Here is a 25,533-nt window from a genome sequence, read left to right on the forward strand (position 1 = left end):
AAGTTGCTATTAATCTGTAGTTTGAATCCTCATTTTTATTTGGTTTGGTTTTCCATCCCTAAAAAGTTTAGCTGGCCCAGTAGTGCAGTGTTCAAGTCAGATTTATACCTGTAACTGGGGCAAGCACCTTAGCTAAGAGGTTGCCCTTATCTGGAGCAACCTCTTCCTCCTTAAAGACCAGACAGAAACCTCATGCAGGCAGCCTTTCATGAGACAGATAAAGAGAAGCTGCTTATAGGCATTCACATGTGCTTTTATGGGAGAAGAAACTAGGGATTAAGGATGACAAAGGTCAAGGCAGGTGGTTCCATGGATGTAATGAAATTTCTGTCCTCTGCACAACATCTACAAAGGATAGCTTACAGGAAAGTGCTCAATATTGTCCAGTGGGCCCTGGGCTTTGATCCAGGGGAGCTGAGTTTTCTCCTAGGTCTCCAATTGATTTGTAGCATCGCCTCGCTCAAGTCACTCAGCCATTTTACACCTTTGCTCAACATTTGGGAAGTCCTCTGAAACCAAGATGAACATCCCAGTCATTTCCATTGCCCAGACCACAGCTCTGAGCCTCTGAGCTGAGTAGAGAGAAATAAGTTTCAAAGTTTACTATTTTCTTTCTGAACTAACCCAAGCTAGCAATCAGCTGTGATGGTAATACAAATGGAAATACCTGAGGGGCCATTAAGGTTCAGCCTGATGTCCTGTTATTCCACTCATAGTCTGGGAAACAAAATACTACCATCAAGGTTAGGTGATGTAAAGGAGTCTTTCAGCCTATAAGGTCCTGAGATCACAAATAAAATAGTTATGGATATTCTTAGTTAAACACAGCAGTGTATTCATTCATGCCTTGCTGAGTGGCACTTCTGCAGAGGGGATGAGTAACTGTGCAATTCCTTCCTCTTCCCATCCGGAGCAGCCAAGCGGGGGTCAAGGCAACTAATGAGAGATGTGCTGCCTGTTTGCTTGCTCCTGTGACTGGCTGCCCATTTAGAGGCTGCCAGGTAGCTAGAGTGTGCCAGCCAGGTTTTTGCAAGCATGTGAAAATTAACAAATCTCACTCTGAGCTGGAAAGGGCAGTTAACTGAGAAAATTAAAATTAAAAAAAAAAAAAAAGAAAGGAAAAATGGGGAAAAAGTAAGAAAGAAATAACAGGGAGATGAGCCAAAAGGAAACACTTCAAAGGTCCATAGCCTGCAGCCCTCATTAATGACAACAACAAAAAGAAGATGGGACCCTTACATTTTAATCAAAAGTAATTATTTTTTGAAAAGGTATAACTCTGCTGTGCAGGAGCCAGCCTGGTTATGGCCCCCTACCCCCAGCGGTGCTGGCATGGCCGGCTGGCAAACAGAAGCAAGGGTTTCCTTGGCTGCCTTGTTTCTGCACTGCCTGTGAACATCAGTGAAAGGAAAGCATGAATGAGCAGGTGCTTCAGGAGAAACGTCTCTGGGGGAGAAGACTGAAAGCTACAGGAAACCAAAGGAATTAGAAACATGACTGAAATCTAAATCCCAGATTCCTCTGGCTGATCTGTGTCTGAACACTGCATGTAGGATGTTAACTTGAAACCCAAAGCCAGCGGAATCAGCACCAGAAGGCAGCAGGCAGGCAACCACAGGGCACTGGGACAGAGAATGGCACCTACCTGGCTAGATTCAAGCAGAGATGTCAGGACTACAGATATATAAAGTGACTCAGATGTATAGATATATACATATCTGTGAGTGACAGCAAGGCTAGACAGGGTAAGTGTGAACTCCTCTAAAGCCTAAGATGCTTGTCTGTAATCCCTCCCCTACATGCAGTGAAGAAGTCTTCATCTCCACTGCTGAAGCAGGACCAAATACCCACCTGCAGCCAGTGGGGCAAATGGTCTTCACAAGAAGGCTGGGTGCAGGACAAACCAAGGCTTTTGATGGGATACGGGTGTTGGGGGTCTTTGTTCCCCAGCGCATCTTTGCGAAGGAAGGGGGAAAAATGGGAAAAGGGAGAGGAATTTGAGCAGCACAAAACCTGAGTGAGGAAGAGTAGAATAAGGCTGTGTGTGTCACAGGATGAAGAAACTGTCCTCAGGAAACAGCATGTAATTGTTTCAATTAGTGTAAAAGACAAGACAGTGAAAAAAGGAAAAGGGTTTACAAAGGCAAACCCTCAATCAAAAAAAAAAAAAAACAACAGAGAAAGACAGAATAATTTATGAAACACTCTGACTTATCTACATAAAAGGAAGACAAAAGATGGTGTATTTAGCTGTAGTGAGAAGCTGACATTTTTCATGGGTTTTTTTAAGGCAGTGCCACATGCACCCACAAGCAGCAATAGCCTGTGATTCTGTGAAAGTTCCATAGTGGCACAAAAAAATGAAGGCCAGAAGCAATTGCACCTGGATTAAACTTCTCAGCCTACCAAGGCCTGTGTTTAGGGAACAAGCCAATGAGGAGACATCATGTTTGGGTAGAAGAACTATAACCTGGAGAAAAAAATATTTAAGCAGCCCTTCCAAAACGAGGTACATTCCTGCAGGCGGTAAGATGCAGAAAACAGCTTGAAAAAGAAGAAATCCAATTTTTAATACACATTAGAAACTGTTAGCCTATTTTACTTAAAAACATCCAAGACAGTATGCCACTCAAAAACTCCAATACAGAACAACAGGGGATATTTTGCATGTATTATCTACACAGGTTGTTCAGGCTTTTCAAAGGCATGTAGTGATTTTTGATAACACCTGCAGCATTACTACAGTGTGGGCACTTTCCAGAAACAAAACTCTTGGATGGTTGAAATTGTAGGTAGTTCGGAAAAGCCAGCTCTATGCAAACATCCCTTCTTGCTCCAAAATTTTAGGTCTCACTGAGAAGAAAGGGCCAATCGAATACTGCATGAAGTCAGAGAAAGATGAGCACTTTATTCTCCCCAGAATTATACTGAGTGAAGCAGAACTTCTAGCTTCAAACAGAATATTCTCTCACCCCCCAAATCCCATTTCTGCTAAACTCCCTATGAACTCCCTATCAAGACTCTAAGGTCTTGATCCTCACGCCAGCATTGGGCCCGATAATCCTACTAGTGCTCTATGTGTAGCCACACAAAGAGGAGTGTATTCTGGAGTTGCTAGCTGCTGAAAATATCTAGGCATTTGGCAAAGTGCGCTAGCATACAAGCCACATGGGACTTGCTCTGTGTGGTCAATCTTGTTTCATTTAACTTCTAATCTTTCAATAGTGGCAAAACTTGATGAAGGAATACTGTGCCTGAAAACTCTGCTTGCCAGTTTTAACAACTGTCCTCTTGTTGCAAACTTGGTTTCTCTGGCATCCTCAGACTATAAGGGCTACAACACCGCTACCCCAAGGCTTGATACTTCTGACAAGATGGCAAGGTAGCTGTGTGATGCTGCAAAGGACAACAGGCTTTTTCTGGATCCCTGTAGGTCTTTAAGCAAGTAGCAGAGCCTCTGAGCCATTTAAGGTTTGCTCACAGCTATCTACACTGGGAAGAATTCAGTGACCTTCAGGATATTAATAGATTCAAAGTCTCTTTGTTCCTGGGGAGTGGGCAGGGGACACGTCACCATTTATGGCCTGCAATTACTCTGCCACCCAACAGAAAAGACTTTGTTGGCTGGCATCTACAACAATTACCGGGGCATGAGTGGTGTAATTTCTAACAGGGCCAGACAGGAGCAAGCATCCTGGTGTGCCACTGTCTCATTCTCTGTCTCGGTCCCTCTGCGATGCTCAGCCTGCCGAGCGCTTCCCATCGACGGCATGGAGTTGCCAAGCAACATTTGTCGTGTTCCTTGGTGGGCTGCCGCTTACCGCTCTGTGGCAGCTCAGACTTTGAAGACAAGGGTTTGTTGTGAAGAGCAAAATAACTTTCCCTCTCTCTTTCTATCTCCTCTCTTCCTACTTGATGAGGTGAAAAATGAATCATTCTGAATATGACAGATCAAATCCTGCATTCGGTTGCTCTGGGGTAAATCTTGTTGAAAATTGTCTTTGGGGAATAAATTCACTGCTAGATGCCAAGGACTGGAGCTTCATACCCAGCACACACATCCAGAATACAGCTAATTTTTCCCGCATGATACACGTTAGAAAAAGCAGCTAGAACTGGTCAAATCATAGATAAAATTATTGGCAAATAATTTATTCAGCCAAAGTCACGAAGGAATTAATCTTATCCATTATTCTCAAACATGACTCAACCAATTCCTGGAAATAACACAGCTAAAGCCTCTTGCTCTGAGCTGCGAACCCTAAGATTTAAATTCTTATTTAATTCTACAGTTCTTTCCCTCTTGTTATTATGTTCAACAGTGTGCTGCTGCTGTTCGTGTGCCAATGATACAAGGTTATAAGGCTTAGACAGTTCAAAATGTTCTCTCCGCCTCACTAAAGCTAAAAAGTACAAAGCAGCTCTTACAACTGAGAGCAGTCAGGCCATCTGGCACAGTGGCTTCAGCATGCGCTCCCTGCTCCAGGGCATCTACCTGGGTGCCAGCCGCCAGTGAGAGTGTGTGCTCTGATCCCAATTTCATCTGGGATGTAGCCCCTCAGATCACCGGTATTTAGTGTATTTAGCTCTGGAGGAGTGGGACTGGCAGAGCAGAGGATGGGGCAACAGAGCTGGATGGGGGGACCTCTGAAGCAGAGCCCTAGGCAGGAGAGGCTGGAGGTGAGGGTGGCAGGTATGTTGACATAAATAGAGGTGTGTGAACAGGGAACTGAATTTCAACAAAAAGATTTTGGATTTTCTGAAAATATAAATGGATTTTCCATGGTATTGTCCCAGTTATTTAAGCAAAATAATGCCCTGCAAGTGTGACTGTGGGATACCTTCTTGGCAAGGGTTTAAAGCTAGGTGTCCTGTCTGAGCTGGTTGTTTGCTTCACTCAGAAGTTAAAGAGGCAAGGAAATATCTCAGGAAAGGATCCTTTCCACGTATCTTACGAGGGGATGCAAACCCTCTGGAGGTGTCTGTCTCTCTACATTTACTCTGTACAGAATAATTTAGACTAGATGCCTAACTTCTAGAAGGCTAACATTCGCAGAGATGAAATCTGGCCTTCAGGAGTAATTTCTCAGCTAGTGTATACCTACCTTACAATGATTTCATATAAACTATATTTCTTTAATTCATTATGAAAATGTAATGTCAGAAAGTATTGAAAGCTCTCCTAAAGCAAAGACATATGTTACTTCTGCCTTATTCTCTAAGCCAATTAGCCAATAAAAGAAGGAAATTAGATCAGCTTGACAAATCCATGTTGATTGTCTTTTACCACCTTCTTATCCTACAGCTACTAATGAATTGTTTGTTTCATAATTTGTTGAGGTTTCTCTGTAGTCAGCTTAGCTGGCTGATTTAAATTTCCTGGTTCTTCATTTTTCCATCTTCACAAACAAATACCCTATTTGCCCTTCTCTAGTGTGCAGAACCTTCTGAATACAGGAGAAGCTCTTGAAGTCCATTCCTAACTGTTCACAGACTGCTTTCCTTGGACAACCTGCAGGGGAATTCCCTCAGGTCCAACAGTTTGAATTCACTTACTCAATGTAAGGATTCTTTAATTTATGCTCCTTTGTTCTGGCCTATTCCCATCCCTGAATCAGTATGACTTCTGTTATATATATCTAGTAGCAACTGTTTTGGTGATAAGCAGAGTTAAAAAGGCAATGACGATTCCAACCCTCTGCATGTGCTCTCCTTCTGTGGTACATAGTGCACACTTACGTTCCTTCTAGCGTATTTATAGGATTTTTTTTTCTTCCCTTGTGTGTTCCTAGCCACCTATAGCTCATTCTGTGCCAGGACCTTTCTGATTTCATCCACACATGCTCTGGTATCATTCTGTTCTCATTCCTAGTCATCTGCTGCTGCTTTAACATTTTTAAACCGTTAATTTCTCATTTCAAGGCATTAATGAGGTCCTCACACACCTTTAGTGTTTCACTTTTTTTCTATTCTTCTCCCTGCCTTAGGAGATCTTGTCATTGCACCTCTGCTCTAATCTCTAAGTCAGTGCTTGCTGGCCTGTTTTCCTCTTTCCTTTTCCTATTGACCCAACGTGCCAATTGCCTGATGTTTCACAGCCAATTAATCCTTCTGCTGTTCCTACTTTCTCTTTTCCATGTGTCTGGGAAGCTGATTAACTCATAGCTTGGTGTATGTACTAAGGCTTTATATTCTTCCTGTTTAGCCCTTATACTCCTAGCACTTGGGCAGGAACATTTCAGATGTTTACCAGACTGCTTCATTGTTCTCCCAAGTGTCTCATTTTCACCTCTATTAAATTTCCCATTTTCCCAACTCACTAAGCAGCATGCTGCCTGGTTCTTGGAAGACCACTGTGCTGACAAAAAAACCAAAGCCTTTTTATTGACACTGCCCATGCTTTCACCTCAAGGATTTGCCTGGCCCACCTGTGCCACCTTCCACGGAGACCAAAGGAAACACAACTGCCCCTGGAAAGGAGTTAGCAATGATCACAGTGATGGGCAATATTTTTATTTTAGTGATGGCAGATATATGATGGAAGCAGCAGTTAATCCCTCCTATTTGCCTTCTCTAAGGATATCAAATTGTGTTGTAAATACTGGTGATTTAAGCTTCATTGTGACCCCTTTCACCAAAAATAAATATTAATAACCCCACTTCATAGATGGGAAAACAAGCACAGAAAAGCTAAGTAACTTTTTATGGAAATGCTGAGGCAAAGGCAGGAAACCCTTGCAGATCAGTGCATGAGCTGCCAGAGCATACACTGGAAACCATTCAGGTTTCAGTCAGGCGTTTAGGAGCAAGGGGGCAAGAAACAGGGTTGTGATTGCAATTACATCAGCTGTTGAGGAGCCAGCCCTCAGTGCCCAGAGCTCAGTTAGCCAAAGGCTACGGTAGTTTACTGGGACTAGAGTTATTGCCAGGGCATCCAATGGATGATTGTTTTTCGTGGTAGATTTGTCTTCTCTTGCTGGTCCCTACATGAGCTACAAGCAGCTTAATTAAAGGCTAAAAAAGCCCCTGATGCCAAAATAGCTGCCTCACCATCTTGCTGGAGATCTTGCTAGACTGATAGCAGGGCACTTCTTTCTGCCTTCTCCTTTCTCTCTCACTCCCTCCTGTTCACCTCCTTCATTTCTCTCCCTTCCACTTTTTTAAAGTGAAATAAAAGAAGCAGAGCAAAGAAAAGATGAGGAAAGTAGCTCCAAACTGCTGCATCAACAATAATATTCCATGGGTCTTCCAGAACCTGTCTGAGGATGTCAGTCCCTGGGGAGGAAACCTAAGGCCAGAAATGATACAGGCTTAACCATCATGAAAAGCACTCACAAAACGCCGTGCTGAACACACAATGCAGCGCTGAGGATACAGACTTGGCTGCTGTTTATGGAGTGAGGAATACAGTGGCAGATTTATTCTACAGTAGAGAGGGTTGTTTCTTGATAGCGTTAATACTGACACATTATCTGGGGACGGAAGAGGATGCACAAATAGGAACAATTCTCCCATTTCTCTGCCTGTGTCTCCCCCAAGTGCCCCCTACTCCTATTCCCATCTGCTCTCTTCATCCCTTTCCCTGCACTGAGTCCCCTCCTTCCTCTCCTCTGATTTATTTCTTCTTTCTTTAGCCTTCTCCTTCATCTTTTCCCAGTGCAATTACGTGTATAGAATTTTTAGTTCTCCAAGCTTTTGCATATTATCTCCAGCTGGAGCCTTGTGTCCAGACCTCTGCTTAGAAAACCATGCAAGAGTTTTCAAACACAGGGTTAAATCCTGCTCTCCCTAAAACAGGAGTAAAAATTTCCACACTGTGAGGACCAGACCATGGGACAGGATAGGCTGATAACAACCTGCAAGGACAGACTTTTAAAATTATCCAGCACAGCTTAAAGAGGAATGGCCTAACGAACCATCACCATCACTGCACATCATTGAAGTAGAAAGTGGTGATGGCAACTACTACCACACTCCTGCACAGAATAGTTCCAGCTGCCTTCTCAACTGGCAACAGCTGAAATCAGTATAGAGCAAACACCTGGGTAGTTTTACATCCCTGTTTCTTCCCCTCCTTCCCCCAAAACACACACTACTTTCACTCACACCTAACTGTATTTGTGGTGAGGAATCAAAGCCTTGTGTATACCTCACATCAGAACTGAGGTTGGGAGCTGAGGTTGAACAACTTGGTCAAGACCACATAAAAGATCTGTGGCAGAGCAAGAAATACAATCCGAGTGTCCCAAATTGGCTGCCAAACAGTTGCCCATGCATGCTTTGTGTCTCTAAGTGATGGACAGGGGCAGTGGATCTTGTCCAAGGACAGATAAGACAGGAGAGCGCGCTGTCACCTGCATCTCTGCTTTATGGCAGGATGAGAAAAGCAGCAGAGGAGAGGGGCTGCTGTCTTTTCCCCTCCTTAATCTGCTTCCTGCTTGCTTCAAAAACAACCCAGTGCATGGTTGTTTATTATTATTATCACTGTTATTTTCCAGAGTGCTGTAAAACCAGGGGATAGAGTACTCTGACAGCCTCATAACAAACAGTAGATAAAACTAATTAGATTTTGTTCTTCCTTTAGTTTGCTGACTTGATTATTTTTATTTTTATTTTTTAATTATTTATTTTTAGCCCAGAGGTTTACACACACATGTATTTCACTAGACACTGGCAAGGCATCCTTAGGATCATCTCTGATAGGAAAGGGCTATTGTGGCCAGGCAGGCCTGAGAGCCGGCAAGAGGCTGAGACAGAGGGTGCAGTGTGAGCGCTGCTCAGGGCTGCATCTTCTACCCATGTCATGTAAACCATGGAGGGGGAGGAAGGAGAGCGGAGCTATTCACAGCTGCTAAGAGAGTCAGTGAGACAAAAGGCATCAGTAAAAAAAGTTAATGTGCCTGGCAGGAGCCCAAAACTGCTTTAGCAGTGGGGACTATGCAAGCGCCTCTACGACACGGTCTCTTCTGGCCATTATGGAAATATTTGGCTTGCGGCTCAACCTGACAGCCTTGCTGACTCTTGAGGAATGGCAACGGTGGGGAGCAGGGTGACTTCCCTCTTCTCCCTCCCTTTTTCCATCGGCTGTTTCCAAATTCTTTGGGATTAGCTAGAGACAGCAAGAAAAGGCACTGGCCTCACTGCTCAGCACTTAGCAGGCTGAAGTGAGGTGACGTGCCTTAGCACAGGGGACAACAGCTTCATTCACTGGGGAAATACCAAACCAGAATTACAAGTGTGCAAGAATAAACAAGGCTGGAGTTAATCTAAAGTTGTTTTACACTCTGTTTTACTAAAGTCAATGCACTTCCGTTCCTCTGTGCAGAGCCTAGTTCTGCTTAATTACCATGACTCAGGGAGAATTTTAATAGCACGGAGAGAGCAGTGCACAATGGAGGCCCTCTCCTGACCTCTAGAGGTCTGTCAAAAAAGAAGAGCATCTGCTCTTCTGTTCCTGGAAGAAATGAGGCAGCCCACAAAACTGCTTCTGCTGGAGGATTCCAGGTGCTATTCCCAGCTGTTTGGTCACCCAACCCTCTCGCTGTGCTTTCTCTGCTCCCACCCTCTCAGCAGCAGGCTGAGCACCCTTGGGCTGGGGGGTTTGCCTGGTCATTGCCTTCCGTAGCATCCTCAGCACTTACTGAAAAGTTGTTTGACACAAACATGGGAAGCTGCCAGGGACAAGACTTGGCCAGGCTTTTCATATGGCACAGCAGCATTTATGCAGGTGTCGTTGATGCGCATGGACACTTTCCTCCCAGCTCAGCTGCTGCACTTGGATTCCAGACACTGAAAACACCCTAAGGGCCTTTACTGTCTCTCTGCCTCTTGCAGCTCCTAGCACAGGGATCTATGAAACAGTGGTACTGCTCATATACATTTGGCTCCAAACACGCATAGAAGCTACATCTCCATTTTTATTCTATTAGGACAACTCTTCCGCAGTCTATTGATTCAATGAATCACAACTGGGGCAAAGTTTTCCCACTGAACTGAATTCTCCCTAGCTTAAGAAATTCAGAATGAAACAGCGGAAGGCTGAGACTGGCCTATAGTATTTATAGCCAAAATATTGGTGTCTCATTAAGAAAAATGCTGATTTAAGAAGACTTCTTTTTTTTTCTTTACAATAAGTTGTACCATTGGCAAGCCTTGGTAAGCATCATTCAGTTATTGTTGTGGCAGGGTATTGGTACAGAACACAGCATGGGAGAGAAAAGCAGCTCTCAATGTATACATGGACATCTACAGACACATATATGTACAATGGTATTTTTGCCCTGTGTCCTGGGGATATGCTGAATGCTGAAGATCTTACAGCATGGACTGCGTATGCTGCAGTCTGGACCTAGCACAGTGTGTGTGTTTTGTAGTGCATACGAATGTTGGATTTTGAAGTTAACTATGCACTTATATCGTTTTTTATTAATAGGCTTTGAAGCAAAGTCATACAAACTATTATAATGGGAACACCTGTTTTACCTCTTTTGTGTCCATTCCTGTGAGCCAACCTTTTGTGAAAATTCAGTATTGTGTGCAACAAGCTGCACACTAAAGCAAGCAGAACAGGACATTTGTACAGAGAACACGCACCATATCTAATGAATTAGTTTGGTCTAAGAAGCTCAGCTTCTAAGGGCCCAAGCTGCCTGTCTTTTGAGCAGCGTTATAAAGAGAGAGCTAGAGACACAGAGAACTCTTATGTGCTGGTGAAGACTTTAAAACACCTGGATACTGAAAACCCAGCAGGACAGGAAGAAGTTATTTTATCCAGAGAGCAAGCTCCTGCTGGAAAATATGTCTAGGTAGTCTGGGTAAAGGTTTTCAGAAAGGCATCAGAGAAAACCTCATTCTGCACCAGGAATTCTCTCCACAAACAGCATAAAAATGAGAGGATGACATGGTGCTTTTAGTCACGCATCAATATTAATAATAATAATCACTGCTAATGGAGGCCTTATAGGCTGTAATGCTACAACACACTATACATTCATCCTTCCCCTTGAGCCTCATAAAGTAGTGACAGAGTTGGAGCTTCTTGCATAATGCAGTTAGTTCCATTTGGGTTCAGGGCAATACCCCATTGGCAGCAGCAGAGTCTGAGAAACATGAGAATTTCAGGCAATATGAGATGTGAGACGCGGTGATGTGGGCTTCATGCTTTAGGGATGCCGGGCACATGCGTGGCTTCTCAGTCTGTGTTGGATTCTCAGGAATCGGGATCTGTGTTTGCAGTCAATTTTAGGAGAAATCTATTTTTTTCCATTTGGGGATCAAAGGAGAAGCTGTTCTGACTCCATTATGGGAGTTACTGGTAGAACATGTCCTGTATATAACCTACCAGTAATGTCTTCTGCTAAATTACTGTCTGGCACAATGGGGTCCTGTTCCATGAACTAGGTTTCCTTAGTGGTATCATAATAAAACTAACAAAAAATAATCAGTTACAGGACTGATGCTTCGGCTAAATTCACTCTTGGATATTGCCACCATCACTAATCTATTGACAGAGTATTGGGGGATCCCTGGCTACCTCAAGAGAACATGTTTTTCTCCTTAAAATGGCCCAAATCCCTCTCACTCCCAACAGCTTTAAACAGTAGCTCTAGTTCCCCGGGATGAACTATTGTATCTGTAATCTCTTAGCTGGAAGGATGTCTCACAGAGAAAATATAATTTCACAGCATCTGTTAAACAAATTCTACACTTGGGCCCATCAGTTCAAGCATGAAGTGACTCAGCTGAGATTATGCTGGGCTAATTCATTCCAGTGCAGCAAAGAGGTGAATTTATCCCAGGTTTCCAGAGGACTGCTCTGTATTGTCACTGGTGCTATCCTTAGTATAGCACACTGGATTTCCCACACTGTTGCTGAGATATGACCGGCTTAGAAGCACGCACAGCCTGACCCAACCTGTTGAACATGCTGTAAAAATTCTGATCAGACAGAAATCAGATATATGCTCTGCAGCTCAACAGAAATGGATGGCAATGGAGAGCTCTGGCCAAAGACATCAGTAACTGTCACTCTTCCAGGCAAAGGCTGCTTCCCGTAATAAAAGCCTAAAGTAGGAAAAGGAGAATCATCTCTGGTTCCTTGGTCTCAGAAGACCATTCCTCAGGTCAATCTGTATGAAACCACATACTAGAGGCAGCTGTGAAACTGGGGATTATGTTTAGGAATGGATGATGTTCTCACATAGTGTCATCAGGGCCGGTGGCCCCCCTCTCTGCCTTGCGTACAAAGCGTAAGGAGTAATTGTCAATATATGTATGTATACAAATTACACAAACATACAGTCAACTTTCTATTCAGAACTGGAGCAGCACATCTGGGAAGGATGCTGAAGCTGGCAAACAGGCAAACATGAGCAGTAACCCATTTGCTTACTGCTCTGCAAGTCAAAGCCTTGTTTATGCAGGGCTGCTCTCGAACCCACTGTGCACCCCAAGTGCTGTTGAACGCAAAGGGAGAGCTGTACTGTTGGATACTGGTTGGCCAGAAATGTAGAGCCCCCTGTGAGCCTTGGAGCTGCATGTCTGTCCCGTGGTCACTTCCTCATCTTCTGTCTCTCCTTCCACCCATGAGAGGCACTCCTGGATCTCTTGGTCTAGCTCTGAGAAGTCCCCTTCGCCATCAGAGCAACTGTCAGTATTATAATCGATTTCTTCCACACAAGGAGGTTCATCATCAGTCTCCAGGATGCTGTTGCTGCAGCTTCTGCAGAAAAATCAGAAGAGAGACTGGTCGTCATCAAAGAGGGTGTGTTCTCTAGGGGTAAGAGCAAGTAACAGGGAAATGTGTTTTCTGGGTTCAATCCTGGCTCTGCTAATAAGGCATGAGATGGCACTAAGCAAGATCCTGTGTGTCTTTGTGTCTGTTTCACCATCTCTAAAATGAAGAGTGATACTTCCCTACCTCACAGGAGAAATGATTATTGTTATCATTATTATTGCTATTGCTTATACAGAAACTGAGTGCTTTATATACAGAGAACACCATTCTTGCCTTGAGGCACTTACAAGGTTATAGAAGCTGAAATACAGTAGAGGAGGAGGTATTCAGTTTCCAGAAGGTTGCTGGTTTAATCATCATCCACCTCACTGTAGTTCCACATTTAGTGTAAGACCTAATTAATCCAGGTGGCTCAAGTGCTTTGGCATCTTTTCCTCCTGTTCTGTGCAAGCTCAGAGCACTCCTAACAAAAGGAAGCACAAACAAAAAACGGAGGCTCTTGAGTCTTTGAGCACACTGGCTCCAAGGAGGGCAGAAATACCAGGAGTGCTTGTGTTTTGGAAGGAGCACGAAAAGGCTTTGGCAGCATGACTTCCCAAGGAAGGGCCAAATTCAGAGGCAAGTCTGAATGGCTGAGGAGAGACTCTAAACAGATGCCACAGCTACATTGTCTGGCTCTCAGAACGGTAGGTTACACCACCTTAGCCTCCTGCCATTTACTTACAGGAATAGTCATAGGCTTTCTTTACATATCCACTTTCAATACATATTGTATTAGGTTAGCCTAATGCAATATGTATAGCAGAATTGTAACTACTAGACTAGATGGCTCTGGGGGATAGGGTCTTTCTCCCACATGGCCGCCTAGTTCCCATTTGGTCCTTAGCCCAGGAGGGCAGCTGGGTAATTTTTTGAGACCAGAAAGAAGCCTGTGGTTGCACTGCTGCCTGGGTCAGAGTCTGGATGAATCAGGGGGACAGATACTGCGTTTTTCACCTCCAGGTCAATGTTTTCAATCAGACTCAAAGCAGGGGAATGTATTGCTTTGGGGGACTGGGAAAGGAATAATAATCTTCTGCCACTGGGCCAGAGTTTCTAATTTGTCCCAAGTTGGGAAGAATGAATGGCTTGACAGATGGAGCATACACAGCTTTAATGTGTGGTCTGCTCATTTACATGTCAGTACCCGGAATAATCTTCCAGCTCTCAGCTGTTTCACAGCAGTGCCAGCATCTGAGGTTTCAGAACATACCAAAGGTGTAAAGTATTGCTTTTGGATGTATCGATCCCATCTCTCTTCTGCACTCCAAAAAAGGCGTAAGATTTTCCTAGCTTTGAGACTCCAGATCTTAACTGTATACAGACTACTCTGCAAGCAGAAACAAGCAGTGTCAACCCACTTCTCCTTCTCTGGCTGATCTCTGGCTTAGTTTACTTCAAAGGCTGGGTATAAAGGATTCTCTGAAAGCTTAATAGAGCTGTACAGCTTAAAAATAAATAAAAGAATAATTATGCACTTTTACAGTTCCTGGCTCCACTTCAGCCTGCTCAGAAATCTGGGTCAGGAAGAACTCATACTGAAAATGAGTGTGTGACATGAAACAAAACAAACGAAGCAGGACAATTCTCCCAGCACAAACAGCAACAAACAGTGGTCTCTGCCGAGCCTGACCAGTGGGTATGATTTCTTCTTTTTCTTTCACATGCAGGCATGGAATGAATTACCATGATACCAAGTACCTATGATAATCTTCAAAGCTGACTAAACTCAGGGGAACTAGATTTTTCATTTATAAGCTCTGCTCTTGTGGCTTTGTAATCAAAACGAACCAAAGCATGTCTACTTTCAGTATTGCACTTGTATGTTTAGGAGGAGCTGCTAATGCCACTGGGACAGAGCACAGCTTCCACCCAACTCACTGATATTTTACAGATGGAACGATTCAGTTTGCAATCTAGGAACTGAAGGTCAAACATTTGCATTAACAGGGTAATAATTAAAAAAAAAAAATCCCTATTATTACTTAAATCTGGGAAACCAAATAATAGAGGACTGTCTGAATTGTTTGATAAATGATTTTAGGACTGGATTTCTGACAGAAAGGAGAAAATGACTTCTAGCACAAAAGCACTTTACTATGGAAGGGAAATCTGGAAAACAACAATCAGAGAATGAAAAACACACAAACCTGCCATTTCCTTACGTTGAGGACTGAAGGAACAGTCTTTATGAAGCAAGTATTTGTGCATAAAACCTTTATAATGGACTTCAAAAGCTCTCCCTTCCAAGATGGGTGCTGCCATGTTGCCTACATACATTGTATACAAAACACCAAGACTGTGACAATTCAGTATTTGGGCAGATATATTGCAGGGAGAAGTTCTCCACAAGTGAGGATTTGCCTGGACCATGTTTAGAGGTCAGGAAAGACGACTTTCATCCTAGTTTGTTCTGCCCTTTGCTCCTTTGCTGTGACAGTGAACGAGCAAGCCAATTAGCACTGACTTTAGTAATGGTTTCTCCAATATGGACTGATACCCACTGGCTCAATGCCACCACCACAAACCACATAATGAGCTACCAAACAGCAAATAGATGGTACCAACTTCCTCTCTCTGCCAATGCAGGTTGTAATCACACTGGTGACTTAAAAGTTGAAAGGCTCTTTTTCACACTACCAAACTCTACAAACCAGCTACATCTCTCTGTGTGGAATCTTCCATCCCAATAATTCACTTTCTGCCACAGGAAGATTTAAAACACATAACAAAGGAATACAAATAGGCTCGTTCAAACCAGCAGTGAGAAGTTCTTCTGAAAGAGGAGAGGTGGCAGCATGTGGCATGCTGGGAAGCCAGCTAGAGTCCCACTAACAAAGCTGCCAAAGTCATTACAAGCTGCTTCTCCACATCACAAAGACTAGTTCCTTTAGGAGAGAATGCAAATGGTGAAAAATCGTAATAAGCAGAAAAGCCAACATCTAGACTATTGCACACCATTGCAGAAGGTGTGCCTTTCTTTCTTTTCCAACAAAGGGTTGTGGGGGTTTTGTTAGGGGCAGGTTATTGGTATTTTTGTTTGTTTGTTTAATTTTTTAATCCAATTTTTAAAAGCTGCAAAAGAATCCCCCTCCTCCTCCAAAAAAAAAAAAAAAAAAAAAAAAAAAGAGAAAAACCCCAAGGGGACATGAAACAGATTTACCAAAGAATAATGATGTTGTCTTACAGAAGGTAAACAATGAGGAAAACCAATGACATTACATTAGAGAACTCCAAGACAAATACAGTCTATGAGTACCACTGAATGTGAATGCAGTACAGAAGAGGGGGAGGGAAGGCTGGTAATATATCTACAGCCAACAGTCCCCCAGCTATGACAATAAAACATGTACGCATGGTGGTTGATCTACTAATTCAAAACCTACAGCCTCATAGCCCTCATCTATTCCAGCTGATGGGAGCCACAACAGCAATTTGCAACTTTATGATGTGATAAATAGAATTTCTTTGTTTTGATTTTTAATTTGCATATTTATTGAGATATGACTTGATCTTAATTAGTTCTCCTTTTGTATGTGGGTGTGTTTGTTTGTTTGCTTGGTTTTGGAAAGCAAGCAAGCTTTGGTACCCTGTAGAATGATTCTGTTTTGCTGACTTAACATGAAGAGAAGACGAGGGGAGCCCCATCCCTCCTTACATGTCAGCATAACTGGAACTTTCTGGTGTGACTGAAAAACAATTCTTTCAGGTGCTTCCTGCAAACCCCTCATTCTAAGTGTTAGGTCACGGCTGGACAGAAACTTTGCAACCCCTCATTCTAAGTCAGCCTACCTGTTAGGTCACAGCTAGATATAAACCTTGCAAGTAAGCTGTCCTGCTCAACTGCACATAAGAAAAGACAGTCTATAGTTGCAGCTGATAAACTACAGCTTCCTGTTGTACATGGGGATGACTGATGATCTCTCTTCCATACATAATTCTCCTTCACTTGTGCATATACTTCCAGGGCACGGAGAAAAACTAGAGATGTACTAAGTAATTTCCTGGGATTTTTCGCTCATATTTTGCTTGTGTAGCAGGTCACTCACTCTATGTATATTCTACTGACTGGCCCAAAATAGAATGTGTTTTATTTTTTCTGCTGGAAAGAACAGGCACTGACAACTGTCCCTCTTAGGGAATCTGTGAGTATTGTTCAGGGTTGCTGCTTGACCTTCGCTTGACAGGCCTCGCAGTTGCAGTGCGTTAGAGAAGGAAATGGAGCATTTACTTTTTTTTTCATGTTGCTACTCTCACTCTTGTGAAGTCTGCTGCAGTCTTGCCAGAGCAAAGCTAGGAAGTGAGTGGTTAAATGTTTCACACGAAAAGGAGGAAAAAGCTAAGTCTGGGGACCACTGCTGGTCATGGACATATCAATGACTCCTTGTGAAGAATGAATCAATAAATAAGCAAACATGTCTTCATCTTCTCTCTGCAGTGAAAAATAACATCCCAGTAGCTGCATAATCACCCTGTCTGTAACCCTATTTTCTCCTTTCCCTAAACCTTCTCCCCATCATGATATGTCCCAATCCTTTGGAAGCTGCCCAATGCAGGGATATGGCGTGTATAAGGAGCCAAGCACACCTCTGATACAGTTCATAGACTAAGTAAGGCAGGAAATGGCTTTCTTGAAATTTTTCAAGATATCAGACATCTCTCTGTGAGAAAACAGAAAAAAAGATTTATGTCCGACCTAAACAGGCCAGGTTCTCAGCAATTACAGCTTTCACCTGAAACAAGGGTGTGCTTTTCCTCCACTCAAGCAAGGACTGGAGACCCTAGCAAGTTCCCTGACCACAGTTCTCACATGCACAGAAGGGGAATCTCTCATTCTTTTCTAACAGGGTTTTATCAATTGTATGAACAGTTATGTATATGCTGGTAAGTAAAGTGTCCTATATCATTTACAGATATGCTGCCCTCTCTGCAGTGAATTGGGATTGCCTTGCCCTTCTTTTTTTTGACGTTAAAATTCCACGTATGCCACTGCATCAAAAAGGGTGTGTGGTCTTGCACAGTTTTGCTTTTGAGGAATCCATGTGTTTTACTAAAAGTATTTTACAGGAACACTGCTTCTGAAGTCTTGTAATGAATCTAAAATGAATCTTAAGCAGATGCATTTGCGGTTATCCTAGAGTACAATTCTGACTTTAATAGCTTCATAAAGTGGTATTTTAGGACATAAATGAAACAACTATGATGCTTTTAAGTAATTACACCTGTAAGAAATACGCTACAGCAACAAGATGCCAATGAAGAAGGGCTGTAGTCTGCCCTTAGTGTCTTGATTCACTTGCTACAAGGTGTGGTGCACACCTTGTAATGACTTTCCAATTTGATCTCTGCAATTCAGGAGCTCCCCAGACAGCAGCCTGGCTTCCCTTCCTGCCTGAGAAAAGCCAGACAAGGCTCTATTTAGTCCCTGACCTCACCAAGGGAGGGAATCAGCTATGCATTGATGCAAGATGGCTCAAGCTTAAAGAAATATTGCATTCACCTCCTTTGTTGCTACACAGTAAACAATAATGATATGAACCTTGTAGGCTCCCGTGAGATTTCCCTTTCCAAAGACTCTCTGCCAAGGACTTTTACATCTTACAACATCTCCTGAGAAAATGTGTGCTAAGCCGTAGGCAATGGCAGGTGCCCTGGCTTTCAGCCCACCATGGCCCATCCTTTCACGAACAATATGAACGTAATTAAACACTGCCTTGAATTCTGTTTGCTATGGCTAAGAGATGTTTGGTCTCCTTTTGAGTGCAGGTTGTTGTGGTTTTTTTTTTCTTCCCGCTGCAAATAGCCAAGAGAAAGGTGTAATTCATTGCTAAGACTCATGCTAATTAGTTTTTCAGGAGTTCCCAGGATAATTGTAGGCTGTAATATTTATAATTGATTTGCCCAGATTAAAAATGGATGTCTGGTGCACCAGTTAGATAAGTAAGGAGCAAGTGGGGCTTTATCATTCAGAGAGAAGGGAAGACAACTTGCAAATAAAGGGAGAGCATGAAGAGCAAGAAACAGGCTGACTCCTGGCTAATACTGTCCCCTAATGTTCATTCAGGCTTGCAACAAGTTAGCCCTGGACAGCATTTTACTTGCATCTAGCAGAAGCTCTCTTAGTCTTCTCATGAATGACTGTTTCCATTCTCCTCATTGGTGGGAAGTTGGCTGACGACGGCTGTAAGAGCAGAGGAGGTGTTGAGTACACACCTCTCATTACATGTGGTTGGGAACTTGAAAAGCCTTGTATGAAGAACTGCATTTAATTGAATTACATCACGTCATTGGTACAGCTTTGATCCTTCTGTGAAAGATGAGTTTGTATAGAGGACAAGCAGGCATTTTTCTCCCATTTGAAGAGTACTGGCTTGACATTACATGATATTCCTGGATTCCAGATATCTCAGTTCAAATCCAGGCACGTTTCTAATGCTAAACAATAAAATTCACATGGGTTGGTCTTTAGACTTGCAGGATGGAAAAGCTGCTGAGAAGCCAAAGGCTGTGGATTCGGTCTTATGAACAATCATTAATTTCTTCCTAATGGAGAAGCAATCTATATATCAGTGGAGCACTAACATTGCATCTTTAGCATTCTTACAGCTGTAGGCTTGTAAGCATTAATAAAACCCACTGACTTGAACAGATAAAAGTCAGCCACGAAACACAGCTGTGACAGTTGGTGCAGACCCCAGATAAAGACAGGGAATAAAATATGGGTGACATAAAACAGATCGGATAATATCCATCCACCAGGCAGCACTATCAGTGGCCTGGATTTCATTCTGAGTTTAAGAATCAAAAGAAATGCTTCCAAACCAGACAACATTTAAGCTTCCTGAGAAATATGAGCAGTCAAGCCCCCCTGTATGGGAAGGTATTTACTAAGACTACCAGAACTCATTAGGACACTGAATAATGTAAGAGTTGCTGAAAATATGATTTTGAAAGTGTTTGGGAGCTTTTCTCACAGTGTCTCCACTTCAAGCAATTTCTTTTCAAAATTATAATCACGTTATTGATGATACTTAGCAGTCCAGCCACAGTAATACAGGAAGATTATTGGAATCCCTGTAATTGCTTTTGGGTGCTTCCAGTAATTGAGACATTGGCACTGTAGGGGGGGAAGAAATGTGGAAAGATTTTGGCTTAGATGCTGAAAATGTGTACTGCTGAGGATAAATAATGTAAAGGCATGCAGGTTCTCCTGGGTTCTTGTTTCCCTTGGTGCTGTTTCATATAATTCCACTGACTTCATCCAACTTTTGTAATTGGTTCTATATATTTAATTTCAAAAGTCCAAGTTCCATATGTATATATCCCTTAGTTCTCTCTGAGCGACTTAAAGGATTTGGGGTTTTTGAAAGCAAAATGTTTTAAGATGGCCAAGATATGTCTAGATTGTGTTTTAGTTACAGATCTGTTTTCTGTACAGGGTATTTTTGGGGTCAGATAACCATGCATGCAAATATTTGCTTGCACTCCAGATGACAGATAGACACCTAACTACCTAAGTTAACTAACAACCGCTGTAAATGAGTAAATACCAACCACTATACCCCTTGGAGGAGAAAGCAATGTCTTGGTTGCTAGTTTTTCTTCTTGAAAATCTATTTTTAGCTGATAACTGCTCTGAGGTTTTAGAGAATCTATCTATCTATGATAGATATGTATATGTGTGTGTATATATTTAAATATGTAAATATGTCTACACAAGTCCACAAAGTAGACCACCATCCCTTATCCATCTTTCCTTACAGACAGATAGATAAATAATAGATACACATATATGCATATAAGCATACACTCAGACACCCACACACCTACACATCCCCACGATTACATGTTTTACTCTGTATTCAGAGCACAATTTTCATTACAAGACATAGGAGGTCTCAGGAAATACTCCTACAGCTAGCTGAGAGATAACAATAGATGATCACTGAACCTTGATGCTATTGAATTCAAGTGGAAGCAACCTCAGGGAAAGAGTGGGCTACTGGCCAGGGCAAACAAGTTCTTTGACTCTAGTCTTCAGGTGAGTGTTGACAAAGCAGCAGGTCACCTGAAGGGGGACTTGGACCATCTGGGTAGGACTTGAGATATATTAGGACGGTCAGCAGGCAGGCAGAAATGGTTGCCTAAACCTATAGTGTTATCATCATCTATTTGAGAACTTAAACTAGAAGCCAAAAGCAAGAATGTGTGGCAAAAGTTAAGAACTTGTATTCTCCGTAGGGAAATATTCTCCATAGCTCTTTTTCTCTTTCACAATCATGTGTCTTCAAATGAGTAAACAATGCCCAGGGCCAAAAGTACTGAGCTCTGGTAAAAAGAATGATTCTTGTTCTGGAGTGTCCAGAGAGGGGAGACGGTACGGCACCATGTGGGGGTTCAACAGCTGGTTTACCACTGGATTCCGCTTTTAAGAAAAGCCTTCTGCCAAATCTCATCTTAAGGGTCACAGAAAACAGTTTCTGGAGCATACTGAAAACGATCACTTTAAGGCCAACATGATGGCAAAGCACTGAAGTCTAAGAGGTTCCAGCTGACAGGCATCAGTCAACATAGCCACCTCTCAAAGTAACTTCATCTCTACAAAGTCCTATGTTATCACAGACTTCCTGAAATGAATCCAACACAAATCTGCAAAATCATAATCCCCCTAAAAGTTAAGCATCTAATTCCAGGGATGTTCATCATAACTAATCTGAGAAACTTCCTGTAGTGTAAAAAGTTCTGAGGCTAACACATAACTTTTGTTCCCTCATCCTTTCCTGCAGAGAATAGTCGATATCATAATTAGGAAAGAGAGAGAGAGATTCTATGTGTGTGTACCCATAAGAATAAAAGGCAGAGAAGGCAAGGTCAAAGAAATCTATCTTGCCTTTAAAGCAAATTGAAGTGGGGTTTATAGCAGAAACATCTGATGAAGTATGTGTGATCATAGATAACCGATAATAGATCCTGGTTAAAACTTCAGCCTCTGCCCTCATCCTAAATCTTTTCTCAGATGTAATGAGATTCAGATAAAACAAATCTGAATGCTCATGTTCAATATATTTCAAAACATTCTGATCAATTATGTTTTTAACACCATATGGAACCAAGTCCAAAACCTTGCTTAACCTCACTCATTACACAGCTGATTTGCATATGCTTTGGACTCCATTAAGGACAGCAGAAAACGTTAGCTACAGCATACAAGTAGTAACTCTTGCTAATTCCTTGATCTTGCCAGAGCCCTGCCAGATGTTTCATGAAGAATAGCAAATATTTCATTATGCTCTCTCTGCCTCCTAAAATTTGTCTGTCAGGAATTGCAAGGATGAATTTTAGTGGTTTAGCGCACAAGAAAAACAATAAGCATGGAGGGCTGACACAAACATGAAGCACCACCTTCATCCTACTTCAGAACTCAAACAGGGTTTAAAGGGATTCTTTGTGCCAGAAGGACCTGCCAGCCAGGAACATATGACTCCAAGTAAACAGAGGAAAGAGGAAAAACAAAAACCATTTGCTGTGATCTAAGAAGACGGCTTCACCTTGCAAAAAGAACACAGTAAAGCACATATAAAATTTGCCATTGCTGTTTGTTGTACAGTAGATCTCCTAATATTTTTCTGTGTTCTTGTTGTAGGTATTTAATAATGTTTCACCTATATAGCAGTGAGATGCTCTTTTCAAATGAATCCATTTGTAGTTCGTAGCATCTATCAATTCCCAGCAGGGAACAATTTTTAAAATTGCTGTTAGTATGAGCATTTCCTGAATATTTTATAAAAATCAATTTTCAAATGCCTGCCAAAATGTTCTGTGTGTTTTACCTGAAAGTTGTGATTACATTTTCTTACTTTTTCTGTATCTGAATATGTGTGTGTCTATCTACATATGCATACACAAATTCCCATTAAAATTCTAAAAGAATACTAACACATCACAGAAGCAAGCATACCCTGAGTGAAAGCTGAAGCAACATAACCTGACAAAAGTATTCATTTAATCAAAATAAGACATGTATTTGGATGGATGGGGCAGATTAGAGCACAGCTTACAGAGCAGTGAAACAATCACTTTATGGAGAACCACCCTGAGCATTTAATGTCACACTCTGATTTTCAACCAAAAATGATAAAAGGTCAGTTCTTGTGTGCAGAATAAGTGACTGAAAAGATATGTCATACTGTGCATCAAGGGAAAATTGAATCATGAGGTTAAAATACTTGTGTCTGAAAGATACGGGTTCTACACTTGGTGGGCTCGCAGTCACTTTGAGCAAACTGCTTTTCTCTCTTTGCCCTAATTCTCAAATAAAATGGACACAGAAGGCTCCATCACCCTACCTGGCTGGCAAGCTTATGGCATGGTGGCAGAGCCCTTCCACCATCTGAAGCCCTCCATCACCTGTCTAGTCTGAATGAAGGTGCAAAGCTATTTAATTGCCTATTCTATGTAAGTGCCTTTCTCTCTACTGAAAGCAGTAAGAAAATAGATGCTTAATAACCTTCGTGGGTCTGGTCCAAAACCTCCTCCCAGCAAACCAAGACTTCAGTAAAAAAAATAGCAAGTTTCCAGATCCATTAGGGAAAGAAGTGAGTGTTCATGATTCTGCCAGACAGGAATGTAGAGTTTAGCTGGAGGAATGATGAGGATGTAGCACTCCTGCTGACATCAGGAGGAGAGAGAGGTGCTCAGTAATACCAAAGATTAGCTGCCAGGTCATATTTCAAAGAGAAACATTGTAATTCTTGCAGTACTGAAAGAAACTGAAGTCATAAAAATGAAGGGGAGATTATTCAGATTGGAAAGAAACTGTCGCAAGCTGCCAGATTTTCTGTACCCAGTCTGGCCTCTTGATTTTTAGCTGCCCAGCTAGCCTGGCTAGCAGAAAAAGCCAGCCAGCCAGCTCAAGGAAACAAAGGCTGAGGACTTGTGCATGCTGGTTCCATTGGACCTGCAAACCTCATTAGTCAGGGAATCTTGTGTTTCCTGGCATTTGCCTTTGTATTTATGTTTTCCTAGCTCCTCATTTTGTCTCTTTGCTTCAGGAAGCTGCTTATTGCACCAAAATAAAGTGACATCTGCTCTTCTCATGGTGGATTCTGTCTTCCAGGAACAAAAACACCAGGAAAAGACCAGATCATGAGTTGTTCTGGCTCATGAATTGTCCCCCAAGGCATTGAAAAAGCCCACAAAAATAATATTTGTCAGTACAAACAGCACAAATCCAAGTGCTAGAATATACATACGCGCTTTACAGAGGGGATGCATTTGGGAAGGTTATATTCACAAATGCATACAGGGTTCCTGACTGCTTGTGCACTGTGATAGAATCTCTTTTCTTGTTCCTTCTTCTCCATCAAATAATGATGGCATCATTTTCTCTACAGACCTTTTTGCTGCACCAGCTTTACATAGGTACCCCCGCGATAACATTTCTAATGTCAGTAACACACAACCCCTTAAAAAAACCCTGTATGCTGCTGAAGAGCCCAGGCTGTCAGAATGGTGGAGATAATAGGATGGTAGAGCTGGTGCAGCCAAGTCAGACTGCTGCTGACTTTACCCTGAGTTTGCCAGGCTTACGCTGGACTTTCTCCTTTTCTGCACAGCTAACCGGCAGATAAACTGTGTCAGATTTAATGGTGCATGATACAGGCAATTCAGTATCAAGGAGAAAAAAAGCATCTCTGAGGCAAGATGGGTTATCAGCTTAGCTCAAAAAGCAGCCTATCAAGAAACACTGCCAAGGCGATTTCAGAAATCTATAATTCAGATGTTACCTTAAGCCTAAAACTTTGTTTGAAAACTTCATACTTCTCACAAGCAGACTAGCAAAGCCCAGGAGGATCAGACCAGATATCAGTCCAGATGACAAAGTAATACACTTAGTGTATGTGAAATGCTGTACACATGAAAGGTACAGGAAGGATGGCAACATTATACAGTTTTATCCTGCAAGGAATCAAAGCTGTTATTACACAGCCGTTTTCTCAGGGCTATTACACTCCATTGCTTACTCACCAATCAGCTTACCTTTCTGGGCTTCCCAGCAATATGAATCACTTTTAAATAACAATGCATTTACTTTACATACAAGCTTTGCAGCCTGAAACACCCCATACTGCTTTCTGAGAGCAAGGGCAGCAGTCTGATGATTTATCATGAAAAAGTCTGCTGATGTGCATGGAGCTGCACTGGCATGTCCCAGCTGAGCAGCTGAACTCCTGAACAGCATCATTCACCACTAATTCTGCAGCCATTTCTGAGGCAGGGAACACCACCACTTTAAATCTTGTCTTTTTTAGAACAGGAAGCAAAGAATTCCAAATTCAGTGAAAAGCCAGTGGAACAATTTTAAGGAATGCCAAATATAAGAAATATGCCCTGTGTCAAAACTTGGCAAAGGTACAAGGCCTAGATCCTTAATTCTTAATAGAGTATATCTTAGTTTGCTAGTGAGTAAAGATTGCTGTGCAATGACAATCATTTGATCATAATTACAACAGCAGTGAGAGCCTGTGGCTTTTTTCACATCAGCCTTACACACTTATTCCACAGATGGGCACTATGGCAGGGCACAGTACAAATTTCAGGCATTGCTGGAGGAGTGGTGCCTGTTTGTGTACTTCTGGGAAAACACGGGGCTTGGGAAGCGGCAGAGCAAGGTCAGAGAGGCTGTATACACTGATCCAGGGTATCCCTTAGGCAGCCTTTTTCAGCCATGCTCCGAGCAACAGGTCTCACTGAACGAT

At 42.4% G+C, this 25,533-nt stretch overlaps 1 protein-coding gene across 1 annotated transcript in view; it reads right to left on the reverse strand.

Annotated features, from left to right (window-relative positions):
- Positions 1–12,414: 12,414 nt before the first annotated feature.
- AGBL1 (AGBL carboxypeptidase 1) overlaps positions 12,415–25,533 on the reverse strand; it is a gene marked incomplete at both ends in the record, with an annotated part of 295,031 nt that continues 281,912 nt past the window's right edge. The window contains one exon of the mRNA XM_082321219.1: positions 12,415–12,721. Coding sequence (XP_082177345.1) covers positions 12,415–12,721 — 307 coding nt within the window. The remainder of the gene's footprint in view (positions 12,722–25,533) is intronic.

The sequence above is a fragment of the Platalea leucorodia genome (genome assembly GCF_965183815.1).
Source record: "Platalea leucorodia genome assembly, chromosome: 9".
NCBI classification, from domain to species: Eukaryota; Metazoa; Chordata; class Aves; order Pelecaniformes; family Threskiornithidae; genus Platalea; species Platalea leucorodia.